This window comes from Brassica oleracea, chromosome C9 (genome assembly GCF_000695525.1).
Source record: "Brassica oleracea var. oleracea cultivar TO1000 chromosome C9, BOL, whole genome shotgun sequence".
Classification (NCBI taxonomy): Eukaryota; Viridiplantae; Streptophyta; class Magnoliopsida; order Brassicales; family Brassicaceae; genus Brassica; species Brassica oleracea.
This window is the reverse complement of record NC_027756.1, coordinates 47,236,271-47,249,262: the sequence shown is the minus strand read 5'-3', so window position 1 is coordinate 47,249,262 and position 12,992 is coordinate 47,236,271. Positions and strand designations below refer to the sequence as shown.

The 12,992-nt window shown below is 40.4% G+C and overlaps 3 protein-coding genes across 8 annotated transcripts; 1 reads left to right on the top strand and 2 right to left on the bottom strand.

Annotated features, from left to right (window-relative positions):
* Positions 1-1,714: 1,714 nt before the first annotated feature.
* LOC106316245 (spore coat protein YeeK) lies at positions 1,715-3,060 on the bottom strand. Of its 3 annotated transcripts, none has more exons than XM_013754119.1 (3): positions 2,799-2,878; positions 2,416-2,687; positions 1,715-2,142 (listed from the first exon to the last, which is right to left on the bottom strand). In XM_013754119.1, exons 2-3 carry the CDS (start codon positions 2,648-2,650, stop codon positions 1,925-1,927), a joined length of 453 nt encoding a protein of 150 aa, XP_013609573.1. In that variant the 5' UTR covers positions 2,651-2,687; positions 2,799-2,878; the 3' UTR covers positions 1,715-1,924. The 3 variants fall into 3 exon arrangements, with proteins under 3 accessions (XP_013609573.1, XP_013609572.1, XP_013609574.1); XM_013754118.1 differs by lacking the exon at positions 2,799-2,878 and adding an exon at positions 2,929-3,060 and having other exon boundaries at positions 1,716-2,142; XM_013754120.1 differs by having other exon boundaries at positions 1,716-2,142; positions 2,874-2,925.
* Positions 3,061-3,139: 79 nt separating this feature from the next.
* LOC106319346 (tRNA (guanine-N(7)-)-methyltransferase) lies at positions 3,140-5,197 on the bottom strand. Its single transcript, XM_013757641.1, has 8 exons — positions 4,888-5,197; positions 4,756-4,812; positions 4,574-4,649; positions 4,237-4,316; positions 4,088-4,137; positions 3,887-3,971; positions 3,699-3,797; positions 3,140-3,580 (listed from the first exon to the last, which is right to left on the bottom strand). The coding sequence occupies exons 1-8, from the start codon at positions 5,107-5,109 to the stop codon at positions 3,353-3,355; spliced, it is 897 nt and encodes a 298-aa protein (XP_013613095.1). The 5' UTR covers positions 5,110-5,197; the 3' UTR covers positions 3,140-3,352.
* Positions 5,198-5,328: 131 nt separating this feature from the next.
* Positions 5,329-8,185, top strand: LOC106319345 (disease resistance protein TAO1-like). 4 transcript variants are annotated; one of them, XM_013757638.1, is made up of 8 exons: positions 5,329-5,510; positions 5,596-5,738; positions 5,897-6,024; positions 6,117-6,225; positions 6,297-6,497; positions 6,572-7,239; positions 7,330-7,891; positions 7,973-8,171. In XM_013757638.1, exons 6-8 carry the CDS (start codon positions 6,890-6,892, stop codon positions 8,045-8,047), a joined length of 987 nt encoding a protein of 328 aa, XP_013613092.1. In that variant the 5' UTR covers positions 5,329-5,510; positions 5,596-5,738; positions 5,897-6,024; positions 6,117-6,225; positions 6,297-6,497; positions 6,572-6,889; the 3' UTR covers positions 8,048-8,171. The 4 variants fall into 4 exon arrangements, with proteins under 4 accessions (XP_013613092.1, XP_013613091.1, XP_013613094.1 ...); XM_013757637.1 differs by having other exon boundaries at positions 5,578-5,738; XM_013757640.1 differs by having other exon boundaries at positions 5,329-5,738; positions 8,041-8,185.
* Positions 8,186-12,992: the final 4,807 nt, after the last annotated feature.

Genomic DNA, 12,992 nt, shown 5'->3' with positions numbered 1-12,992 from the left:
AGCAATCTTTCAACAACCATTCTTCATACACTGCATGTAACTGACGCATCATCGACAAAAATTCAAAATAAAACACATTAATAAACCATAGAGAAAATGAAAGTTTACTAGACATTGACGTAGACGACATACCAGTAAGTTGTCTGGAAGACTTACCAGTAAGTCGTCCAAAGAGGTCATTTTTGCAATTGAATTTTAAATTGGATGACTTACTTGTAAACCGTCCAGCTTTGTTTTTTTAAAAAAAAAAACTCTAGACGACTTACCAGTAAGTCCTCTAGGATAAAACGGGTTAGTTTTGCATTTGATCGAATTGTGTCAGATATTTGACTTTTTCTGGACGACTTACCAGTAAGTCGTCTCTGGGTAAACAAAAATTTCAATATTTTATTAAAGCTAGACGACTTATTTGTAAGTCTTCTCAGGTTAGTTTGCAATTCGAAAAAGAAACTTAAATATTTAACTTTACCCAGACGACTTACTTGAAAGTCGTCAAGGTAGACGACTTACGAGAAAGTCGTCCGAGATAATCAAGGTTTAACCAGAATCTAGGAAATAAATCTGGACGACTTTGCTTATCATAGACGACTTTCAAGTAACTCAGACGACTTTCAAGTAAGTCGGACGACTTTCAAGTAAGTCGTCTTACTTGACGACTTCCGCAGAAGTCGTCTGGGAAAAGTTAAATATTTAAGTTTTATTTTCCAATTGCAAAAGTAACTTAAGATGACTTACAGATAAGTCGTCTAGCTTTAAAAAAATATTGAAATTTTTGTTTTCTCGGAGACGACTTATCCAGGAAAAGTCAAATATCTGACACAATTCGGTCAAATACAAAACTAACCCGTTTATCTAAACTAAGTCATCTAGGGTATTCTCTAGATTTTTTTTAGCAAACAAAGATAACGACTTACAAGTAAGTCGTCCGTTTGACCAGAAGACTTACCCGTAAGTCTTCTACAGCCAGACTACTTACGGGTAAGTCTTCTACGCGAACAGATGTGGAAATTTTTTTAATTTCATACCTTAAACTAGTGAGATGACTTCCTTAGCACACAGAGTCTTCTCCAACCACACAAAACCTCAAACGAAAGTAACCCACCAAGAATAGTATGCTTGAATGGCTCTATCAACCATAAAAAAAAATTGAATCAAAAGCTTGAGTTTTTTGAATGAATATGGAGGCAAAGTGAAAGAGATGTTGTTTTTAGTTCATAACAAATGAGAAAGAGAGAGTGTAAATCGATTTGAGGTGCATTAAGAGCTTCAAATTGGTTGCTCATGGTGGTTGGTGTATTGATTGTAATGACAATCTTGTAAATACTTGAAGATGATGAGGATGAGAGAGTAAAAATATCATTTTCGAAAAAAAGGAAAAAAAAACTAATGGCATTTTCGTGAATAATATGAACTTGTGAAGTGAATAGGACAAAAGAAAAATCCAAAAAAAATCATGAATTAGTTTTAGGTTTGACTTTGAGTTTTGAGTCAATTTTGCAAAAAAACCTTTCATTTATTGTTCTTATATATATACCTTAAGCCAAACCAAGAAACATTTTACCCACTAAACAAAAGTGGATAAGTATTAACGTGACCGATCTTAATCACACTTAACTCCAAAAGAAAAGGAAAGAAGAAGAAAATGAGTGGTTTATTGAAGATTCTCAATCAGTAATAAAAGATCGTTTTCAAACAAGTGGATTTTTGTATCCGACTACCAAATGAAACAAACTTTATACATGACAATGTAAAACAAAAGAAAAGCTTGACAATACCAAACCAAGAAAGAAAGATTATGACATTCTAGCCTCTTATAAAGCTCACAATAAATATGTAACATTTTCAGAGACTTAATTATTTATTGTTGTTACATAATGATAATGTATGGTCTCTGAATTGGATTATATCTTTTTCAGGAAACAAATCACTTCCATTTCTTGAAGAATTTTCCCTTGTGCTTCCCAAACATGCCATGCTTCCAGCGTTTCCCGAATTTTCCGTGCTTGAACTTACCGTGTTTGTAATACCCGTACCCATAGCCGTGACCGTGATGGTGACCATAGTGTCCATGGTGGTGAGAACCAACTGCTGCAGCTGCCACACCCGCTATCATCCCTCCTATACCTCCGTGGTGGTGGTGTCCTGTAACATTTATTTGGTTTTCCTCATCAACATCATGCCTAAAGGTCTCTATAATTCCAAACGTATCTGCGTTTGCGTTTACAATAAAAAAACTACTAATATTTTCCAAATATAAAGATGTTCACTATTCTGCGTTATGATCTTTGGCAGAAACAATACATACTGTAACAAAAAAAAAGCAAACACAAAATAACTTGAAAACCTAGCTAAATGTGGTGACATTTGTAAGAGGAAGAATGTAAATGAGATTGAAAATACTAGAGTGAGACTGACCGGGATAACCGTGAGGTGGATAACCGGGTGGAGGATAACCACCATGTGGAGGATAAGCAACAGGTGGATAACCATACGGAGGAGGAGGAGCAGGATATGCATAAGGAACTCCATAACCATGATGACCGTGATTATTATAACCATGATGACCGTGAGGTCGGTAGCGTCCACTTGCATATCCTGCTAAGTGGTGGAAGAATCCTTTGTCACTGTGATTACGCTGATCCTCCCCCATTTTCTTTTTCAAACTTAGACCTCAGACTAGTCGACCACTGTAAACAAAATATGAACACACCTTGACGTTAGATAGTGAAGACAAATCGATAGACATGCATGCATGTTCATAAGATAAAGAAAATGATAAGAGAATAAGAGCAATAAACATGGACATAAGAAACTGTAAAACAGCTTAAGGATTCTCATATTCACAAGACTGAAAAGATGCTTAACACACAAACCCTATAGTATAGTAAGAAACCAGAAACAAAAGACAAAGATTGAAGATTTGCGTACCAAAGAAGCAGAGGAAACGCTTGAGATGCTGCTGATCAAGAACGAGCCGTAGTTTCCACGCAACGCGTTTCCTTTTACTTATTTTTTTCACAAAATTCTTCAAGATAATGTATATTAATTACACTGACCTAAGTATATGCCATTTTGTTGTTGTTTTGTCTGAAGACCGACCGATTATGAATATTTTAAATCTTACACATGAAGAAAGAAATAAAAATCCAAGAATTTTATATTATGATAGGATCTGATTCTAGACTGTCTAGTCAAAATTCACTCGCATAATCCACTACATATTTCTTATATTGTACTACTTAAAATTGTGATAAAAGCTGAAACTTATGGGGCGTTTCTGTAAAATAAATCAAACTGCTCAAAAACATGTGAATTTTGAAGCTCTAGCTTTTCTCTATTACACGTTGATGGTTTATTGAAGACTACCAATCAATATCTTCTTCTGATATAGTCTTCTGTAGATCCTTGCACCTTCGAGTTCAGCGTGAATCTCTCGTTCAGTTCGTATACCCATTGGGTTTTCCCTTAACCAACCTTCCTCTGTATCGACTGTGTCCACATGTTCAAGAACCTTTGCTTCCTCGTCTAACTGATCTCTCATGTCCTGAGCTACGTCGAGCACATCTGACTGCACAAATATCTGTTGCAATGATTCGTTAATTAGTAGTCTAACTCTAACCTATGAAACAAACCGGTAGCCATTGGAAGGTAAACGAAGCTTTTGAAAGTGCGGAAACTTGACTAAGCAAAGACTTTACCTTTCCACCGGGTTTTAGGTTTTTCAGAATGGAATCTACCAAAGGCTTTTGCACAACACGTCTCTTGTGATGGCGTTTCTTGAAATGTGGGTCCGGACACTGCGTTTAATTAAAACATCAAAACAAGAACTTGGATCAGCACATGATAGATACAGGCTTGTAGATGTTCACAGCTTTTCACACTTTACCAAGATTGAGACAAACTCCAACGGTCCACGGTAGCTTGATATAAGATGATCAAATGAAACCATGGCATTTGCAAAAATGAAGTGTCTGAAACACATCCACAAGAGATATATATATATATATATCAAAGAAGTTAAATCAACAGAGTATTCAAAATGCTAAAAAGATGTTTTCTAAGATTTTTGTGGAATGCAAGAGATTACGCGTTAGAAAGTCCCAGCTCGTTAACCCAAAAGTTAGCACGCTTGACCAGCTGCAAAGAAACCGAAAATACATTAAGCAAAAAAAAAAAAAAAGCAGATGAATGGTCAAGTGAATTGGAAACAGTCAAAAGGAGCTCAAAGAAGCATACTTTCTGGCGTATCTCCAACCCCAAGTAGTTGCCTGAATCAGCATTCTTCTTGGCTAGCCACAGGAGGAATCTGCCACTACCTGTCATACAAATCATAAAACCATTTCACAAGGCGGAGGGAAAGTTTTGGTATTTACAAGTTAAAACACATTTCAAGCACGAAAGAGACGTTACAACCAGAAACAATATAGAGGAGAGATATTTGAAATGCCATGGAAAGAGATGAAAGATTCCAACTTTTCTACCAAAAGTCTCCCAGTGTGAAATATAAACTCAACTTAAAAGAACATAATCTATCAAAAGCTCCCACAAGTCTTAAGTAAAGCTCACAAGATACCACTTCCAATATCAACCATAAGAGGTAGCGATGGATCCTTATACACTTCCTCCCAAGCAGGAACTGGAGCTGGCGTCTATATCAGATATACAAACATTGTAAATCAGTCACACTGTTTGCCACATCAATACAGAAAAGAAAAGATGTCATAAAGCTTAGCAACACCACCAACATAAACTTACAGAGAAAGAGGAACTGAGAGGGTTAACATGCTGTCTGATTCTTACATGACCCACTTCCTGCAAACAAAAAAATGTAAGCAGAAGAAAAGAAGAAAGAGAGAATGAAGATAAAGAGAGATGAAAGGAGGATACTTCAGATATCTTGTACTTGAGGTTAAGGTCGGCATACTCCAAGTCCACCAAATCAGTGCTTCTCACTTCCTTTACATCGAGACAAGCTGAATTAGACGCCGACGACGCGGAGGTGGATGCTCTGAATTTGCGCCTGCTCGTGAAGATAAAAGGTGATGAAGCCAAGGAGAACACACTCTTCGCCAGAGAAGAGGAAGAGCACGCTTGAGTTAAAGAACCCATCTTTTTTTTTTTTTTGTTTCAATTGGATTCGACGATAACATAAAAGTGTTTTTCTCACTGTTCTTCTGTCTGCGTCTTAAACCCCCCAAAAGAGGAAAGAGAGAGAGCTTTTTTTGGGTGTAAATGTTAAGAAAAAGAGAGAGAGAGAGAGAGAGAGAGAGAGAAAGCTGCTTCCTCAATCTAGAAACCTTTCAAGAGTTTTGTACTTAAATTGATAAATATCAAAATTACCGGGGTGATTCTGTAAATATATTAACGACTTCAGAAGCTCCAGCTCTCTCTCTCTCTCTCTCTCACATTCACTGAACAAAACGATGGCCTCGGCGATTGTTCCGTCGCTCAGGCTGAGTCCCAGTTTCTCCGACGCCACGTCACCATCGTCTCCCTCTTCCTCCGGCGACGTCAATAAACCCTTGTTTTTTTTTTTTTTTTATATTATCATTGGATCAAATTCTGAGACTATTTTAGGATTTAGGGGCAATTCAGGAGACTACAGGAAGCTGGAGGTAACTTTGGATGAGTACGATGTTACTGCAGCTGTTGGTTTTGAAATGCAGCCGGTTTGGTTGATCCAGTCTACTGGCGTGGCACTCACTCTACGCCCTCGTCTTGTTCTTGATTGAGTTACCGTAAGAAGTCTCATAGTGTACAATGATTTTCGGACTCATTGGATTTTTGTTTGTCGATAAGATAGATAAAACTTGTTGCTTTGTGGTCTTATTATTATCAGACTTAGCTGCTAGTTTCAGTTGTGAATTCCGGTAACCTTGAAATACGTCACTTACAGGTCAAAAGGATTGTCTTTGATTGGACACTCAGTCTCAGCTGGAGGATGGCTTGCTCGAGTTTACCTGGACGAGTACGGAAACGCTGATATCTCCTTTGTTGTTCACACTGGGTACGCCTCACTTGTAGGTAACAAAAATGTTCATTACTTTTTCAAGAGATATTTCAAAAGATGTTGCTTGCCAAGTTTTGAAACTATGTTGGATTTGTATACCGTGTAGACCACCACCCAGAGGGCTATCATGGGTTGATCAAACAAGAGGTCTTCTCCATTACGTCGAAGAGCACTGTGCAAAAACTGTTTACACTCCTTGTCTGTATTGCCGGGAGGTAGTGTCTCTTCTTCCAAACACCATACATGTGTGATATTTGTATCTAAACTTGGAATCTTGAATCGATAGTCTATAGGTAGATGCATTCGTGGAGCTCCTTTAGTGGACAAGGCAGATGCAAATCTTGATTCTGATGAATCGATCTCAGCGCTTACTATAGCATTGGTTTCTTCAGGGCCTAGTTTGCGTGCTCGTTTTGTAGGGCAAGGATATAAGCATGTTTGTGGAAGAGCTGACATGTGGTACCTGAGGTTTCAGCTCATCTTGAAGGTGCACTTAATCTTAGCTTCAGATCAAGGTTCCAGATTCAGAGAATCACTGGATGATGATACTTTATTGTTTAGGCCTTTACTTTGCCATAGCAGTGAGGACAAAAAGCTTTGACTTTTGACTCTGACTCTACCACGTGTGGTTAGAAAGTTGGAACCTTTGACTTCTAACGTCTGAATATCATTTTCATGGTGATAATAGAAACCTGTGCACTCTATTGTAGCAAGGAGGAGAGAAAACTTGACGACTTTCTGTGGTAGAAGCTTGGACAGAGAATCCATGGCTTATCTTCCTTGTCATTCTTCACCTTCTTCTTCTTCTTCTTCGTGAGTTTTAGAGGAGAAGATGTGCGTAAAACATTCGTGAGCCATCTATTCTGCGAGCTTGATCGGATGGGGATCAATGCGTTCAGAGACGATTTGGATCTCGAGAGAGGCAAGTCAATCTCCCCAGAGCTTGTAGACGTGATCAAATGCTCCAGGTTCGCCATTGTCGTGGTCTCTAGGAACTACGCCGCCTCAAGCTGGTGCTTGGACGAGCTCTTGAAGATCATGGAATGTAAAGACGCATTTGAACAGACTATCATACCCATTTTCTACGAGGTTGATCCTTCAGATGTGAGAAGACAGAGTGGCAGCTTCGGTGAGGATGTTGAGAGTCACAGTGACAAGAAGAAGGTGAAGAAATGGAAAGAAGCTTTGACGATACTAGCTGCTATTTCTGGTGAAGATTCTCGGAATTGGTAAGTTTGTTTAGGTTTTTTGTTTTGTTTTGCAATCTCTCATTGGTGTATTTGAAAGTTAATACAATGATGAAAATTTGTATGGTATAGGAGGGATGAGTCAAAGCTGATTAAGAAGATCGTTAAAGACATTTCTGATAAACTGGTTTTCACTTCATTGGATGATTCAAAAGGGTTGATTGGAATGAGTTCCCATATGGACTTTCTGCAGTCTATGATGTCTATAGAGGACGAAGATGTTCGAATGGTAGGGATTTGGGGAATGGGTGGAGTTGGGAAAACTACGATTGCTAAATACTTATACAGTGGACTCTCATGTCGATTCCAAGCTCATTGCTTCATAGAGAATGTGAAGGAAGTCTATAACAGATATGGAGTTAGGCATTTTACAAGGAGAGTTTCTATGCAGAATGTTTGGAGAGCTTTCGAGGGATTGTCTAATCTCAAGCTTCTCAACTTCTATGACCTTGCATATAATGGAGAGACCAGAATGCATCTACCTGATGGCCTAAGTTATCTCCCACGCAAGCTTCGTTCTCTACGCTGGGATGGATACCCTTTAAAGTCTATGCCTTCAAGATTTCATCCGGAGTTTCTTGTTGAATTTTGTATGAGTAATAGCCATCTCCAAAAACTTTGGAACGGAGTCCAGGTAAATTCTCCATAGTAACTGCAGATCCTTGCTACTTTTGTTATTGGACTATAACCATTTCATGTAAAAAAAAAATTGCAGCCTGTTGGGAAATTGAAGAAGATGAATCTCTCTCGTTGTAAATACCTAATCGAAATTGGATATTTCAGGAAATGAAAGACTGAAGTCTCTCCCGGTAAGCATTTCTGAGCTAAGATCACTTGAAAGGCTCAACCTCTCTGGCTGTTCTGTACTTGAGAGCTTTCCACCAGAAATATGCCAGACAATGAGATGCTTGAGGTGGCTTGATTTAGAAGGGACCGGTATTAAAGAACTGCCTGAAAACATTGGTAATATGATAGCCCTCAAGGTGCTTCAAGCTAGAAGAACAGCGATAAGACGAGCACCACGGTCAATTGCGCTACTTACCCGTCTTCAAGTTTTAGCAATTGGGGATAGCTTCTATGTTTCAGAAGGTTTACATTCTCTATGTCCTTGCTTATCAAGTTTTGATGACTTGAGAGTTCTGTGTCTAAGCAACATGAACATGACAGAGATTCCTAACAGTATTGGTGACTTATGGAGTCTATCAGAACTTGATTTGAGTGGTAATAATTTTGAGTTCATCCCCGCGAGCATCAAAGGACTCGCCAGGTTGAACATACTCAATTTAAACAATTGCCAGAGACTTCAAGCACTGCCTGATGAGCTTCCACGGGGTCTCCTCTATATCTACGCACATGGCTGCACATCGCTAGAGTGATATGCTACAGAGAGTGTATGTGAGGAAGAGAAGAGAAAGGGAGAACAGAGGAGAGGAGGAAGAACAGAGTGTTGGCCGTTAGAGTTTGATGACGTGGATTTATCCTGTTACGAGTACTAGAGAATAAGGAGATTGTATTTGGGCCTTGGGATATAAAGGGACCCAAGTGAGAGAGGATAACTGTCAGTTAGAGAGTCTTGGGCTTGCCCTTGATTGAGGAGGATTGTAACTGGCTTAGCACTTCGGCTTGTGAAGTCTAAGAGGGGCGGTTGGGTGGATCTTAATCAATAAAAATCATAGTTCTAACAAATTGGTGCGAGTGAACGCTCTGGATCGAGAACCATCGCGACGATGACGAAGAGGACGAAGGACACCGGCGACGGTCAGGCGGATCCTCCGGTGACCTTGGATTTACTTGCGGCGACGTTACGAGATCAGTCGACGGTACAGATCGAGACGAATCGGCGGTTCACCGAATCTTTTTTTGAACTGGAGAAAAACGCGAAGGAGATGGAATCGCGAATCGAAGCTTCGATTGAATCAAGGATTGAAGCGTGTTTCGAGAAGATGTGTGCGCGGTTGGAGAAGAAGCTCTCTAAAAGCGATCGACGTTCCCGATGAATCACCTCCACCGTATCGTCATCCTAACTATCAGGTACATAACGCAAACTGGGAACCTGGCCGTAGTTCTAGGAATGAGGATGCGGTAGATCGAACCTCGATTGTTGGTAACCGTGAGAGGATGTTGAAACGAGTGGAATGACCTGTGTATGATGGTTGTGATGCGTATGGATGGCTAGCTCTTGCAGAACGTTTTTTAAGGATTGGTGGTTATGATGACCGAGCTAAATTGGACGTGGTCTCAGTAAGTTTAGCAGGAGATGTACTCAGCTGGTTTAACAGTGAATCACATCGAAGAGGTTTCAGAAGCTGGATGGAGTTTAAACACAAACTGATAGCGCGATTCAGTAAGGAGAAGTTTAGGGACCCTAGTCAGCCATTCTTTGCGGTTAAAGAGACTGGTACTGCAGCTCAGTATATCCATGCCTTCGAAGATCTATCAACATTGGTGACTGGTCTGACAGATACGCAGCTCGAAGGGATATTCATGAATGGGTTAAAACCTGAAATGAGAGAAGTTGTAACGATGTGCAAACCAGTTGACTTGGATGAAATGATTTCAACAACATGTCAGATGGAAGACAGTGTTTTATATAAGGTGGTGTGTAGAGAGCGACAAGCAGAGAGGAAAGACGATTCAAAAAAAACGTCTATCAAATCTTTTTCCTCTAGAAAGAGTAGCTCAGGATGGACTTTCAAGCCGACGCAGGCGAAGCAGACTGAGACAGGAGGACAGAGACCGCAATTACGATTGACTGAAGCTCAGATAGCAGAGAAAAAGCGTTTGGGAATGTGCTTCACCTGTGATGATAAGTAGTCAAGGCAGCATTTGTGTCCCAACCGTATGCTCCAGGTTTTGACAGTCGTAAATGGAATGGAGATGAAGATAATGGATCAATCTCTAGTTGAAGTAGAGGAAGAAACAGAGGATACTGAAGCTTCGACGATGGCACTTTCTTTGAGTTCATTCTTGGGACAGTCATGTTCCACTACAACTAAACTGAAGGGGGCGATAAAGAAGAATTCAGTGGTGGTCATGATAGATAGCGGTGCGACTCATAATTTCATCTCACCTTTGACAGTTCAGAAGACCAAGCTTAAGGTTACGGAGAATACGAATCTGCGTGTCTTGCTTGGAATGGGAATCTCAGTTCAGGGGACAAGAGTGTGTCAGAAGGTGACTGTGGGGTTACCGTCTATGTCTTTTGAAGCAGATTTTGTGGTTTTGGAGTTGGGTAATGTTGACGTTATCCTTGGAGTGGAATGGTTGAGAACGTTGGGCAAATGTATGGTGGATTGGGAACAGAATGAATGGTCTTTTGTCTATGAGGGAGCACCAGTGATTTTAAGAGGTGATCCAACGCTTCATGCTCAGACCGTATCTCTTAAATCATTCACAGCAGATAACACGGTGTGTCACAAAGGAGTTGAGATGGAGGTACGATCGTTGGAGGAAAGGAGTGAGACAGTGAAGGAGTTACCACTACCTATTGCTCAGACGTTGCAGCACTATGCCGGGGTATTTCAGAAACCGGTAGGGTTGCCTCCAGTCAGAGGTCGGGAACATGCAATTGTGTTGTTGGATAGCTCAAAACCGATAAATGTGAGACCTTACAAGTATCCTCACGCACACAAGGAAGTGATGGAGAGAATGGTTAAAGGGATGTTAGAGGAAGGGTTGATAAGACTGAGCCAGAGTCCGTATTCAAGTCCGGTTCTGTTGGTTAAGAAGAAAGATAATTCACATCGATTCTGTGTGGATTATCGTGCATTGAACCGTGCTACAGTTCCAAACAAGTACCCAATCCCGATGATTGATCAACTGTTGGATGAATTACATGGAGCTAAGATTTTTTCAAAGTTGGATTTGCGGGCTGGGTATCATCAGATACGAATGCAATAAGAAGATATTGCGAAGACTGCATTTCGTACGCATGCTGGTCATTTTGAGTTTTTAGTGATGCCTTTCGGTCTCACTAATGCTCCGGCCACATTCCAAGCCTTGATGAATGATCTTTTCAGACAATATTTGCGGAGGTTTGTGCTGGTATTTTTTGATGATATCCTCATTTACAGCAAAACAGTGGAGGATCACGTGAAGCATTTGGAGCTGTTTTGGATATTTTCGTGGAGCAGCGTCTGTTTGCGAACAGGAAGAAGTGTGCGTTTGCACAAGAGAAAGTGGAGTATCTGGGACATGTGATTACAAGCAAGGGTGTTTCAACTGATCCCCAAAAAGTGATAGCAATGAAACAATGGCATAATCCAAAGTCGGTCCAGGAGTTGCGAGGATTTTTTGGGTCTCACTGGCTATTACAGAAAGTTTGTTCAGAGCTATGGCTAATCATGTTAATGAGCAAGAGAAACACAATTATAAGATAAAGTACTTCCTTAGATTATAGAAAGATTCAAGCTTTTACAAGTTTAGACAAAGTCTTGAGAGAAAAATGAGATAAAACTAGGGTTTTGGAAGCTAAAACTATTTATAAGAGGTCTAAACTCGTCCTGGTTTAGTTGAATTAAACCGGGTCAAACCGGATTAAACCGGTCAATAGCTCAAAATCTCGACCGCGAGCGGGTTCTTTCTCCCGCTCCAGGAAGCCGCTACCAAGCTCGCAGCGGTTACCTTTGACCGCTGTATCATGTCGATATCAAACAGGGAGGTGATATAGAGCGAGCGGCCAAGCAACAGCCCTCACCTAGCCGTCGTGGCACTTCTTCGTCTTGGCCAAGCTCAGGCTCATGGTCTTGTCGTGCTCTGTTCTGGCGAGGCTCCTTCTCCAAAGACGAGATCGTGCTCGGACCACCACGAACCCATCACTAAGCCATCGTCTTCTCCTCCGCCATGGTCTGCAACTCGCGATGCCGGCTCCAGAGCGACCAGCTTTCCTCACGGCTCAGCTCCGTCATCGTCGCGGATCGAAGTAAACCTCATCGAAGAGCAACAATGGCCAATTCTTCCCTATTTGCAAAACAGGTCCCTGAACTTCTGGTTCTTTACAAATCGGCCCAATACTTTGGAATGTGCAGAAATGACCTCACGAATTGACCCATAGACTTTTGATTGTGCAATCTAACCCAAGGGAATATTCTGAAACTGCAACCTTGGTCCCTGAACTTTGGATAACTTCATATTTGACCCCAGACTTCTATAGTGTGCAGCTTAGCCCTTGAATTTCGCCCCAAACTTCCAAATAAGCATTCCAACCCCTATGATATGCAAATGAGTATGCAAATACAACACAAAGACCTAAATGCAACCTAAAATGATCATAATAAGCTAAAATATGAATCTAAAACTTATAAAAATCATGAGATATCAACTCCCCCACACTAGTCATTTACTTGTCCTCAAGTAAACTTTTCAAAAACTCAAGAAGGAGGGATATAAAGATGAGAGCTTATTACCAAAAGATACACTTTCTAGCCTTCAACCTAACATCCTAAGAGAAACATAGCAAATAGCATGAGCAATTCTCTTAGTACACTCTAGCTTCTCAAGGCCTATCAAGACTCTTATGCCTCAACACAAGTCATTTACTCATCAATCAACAAGTTCTTTAGCCAACCCTCACATTCATTTCAACACACACAATGTGAATTCTTGCAAAAGGATATTTGATCTCAATCATTTGGCTTGGTGAGAGAGATGGTCTAATGTGAAGAAAATGGGTTTCAATTGCATCATTTATAGTGACTCACACTCAAGAATAGGAGCAAGATCATTATGCAAAATGT

Excerpts from the sequence above, each read along its gene's own strand:
- LOC106316245 (XM_013754118.1), bottom strand. The coding sequence starts at position 2,650 with ATGGGGGAGGATCAGCGTAATCACAGTGACAAAGGATTCTTCCACCAC. Across the intron at positions 2,143-2,415 it reads TCCACCTCACGGTTATCCCG|GACACCACCACCACGGAGGT; the intron begins GTCAGTCTCACT and ends TAAATGTTACAG.
- LOC106319345 (XM_013757638.1), top strand. The coding sequence starts at position 6,890 with ATGGGGATCAATGCGTTCAGAGACGATTTGGATCTCGAGAGAGGCAAG. Across the intron at positions 7,240-7,329 it reads GGTGAAGATTCTCGGAATTG|GAGGGATGAGTCAAAGCTGA; the intron begins GTAAGTTTGTTT and ends TGTATGGTATAG. Across the intron at positions 7,892-7,972 it reads AACTTTGGAACGGAGTCCAG|CCTGTTGGGAAATTGAAGAA; the intron begins GTAAATTCTCCA and ends AAAAAATTGCAG.
- LOC106319346 (XM_013757641.1), bottom strand. The coding sequence starts at position 5,109 with ATGGGTTCTTTAACTCAAGCGTGCTCTTCCTCTTCTCTGGCGAAGAGT. Across the intron at positions 4,650-4,755 it reads CTCTCAGTTCCTCTTTCTCT|ACGCCAGCTCCAGTTCCTGC; the intron begins GTAAGTTTATGT and ends TATCTGATATAG. Across the intron at positions 3,798-3,886 it reads TGGAGTTTGTCTCAATCTTG|TGTCCGGACCCACATTTCAA; the intron begins GTAAAGTGTGAA and ends AATTAAACGCAG.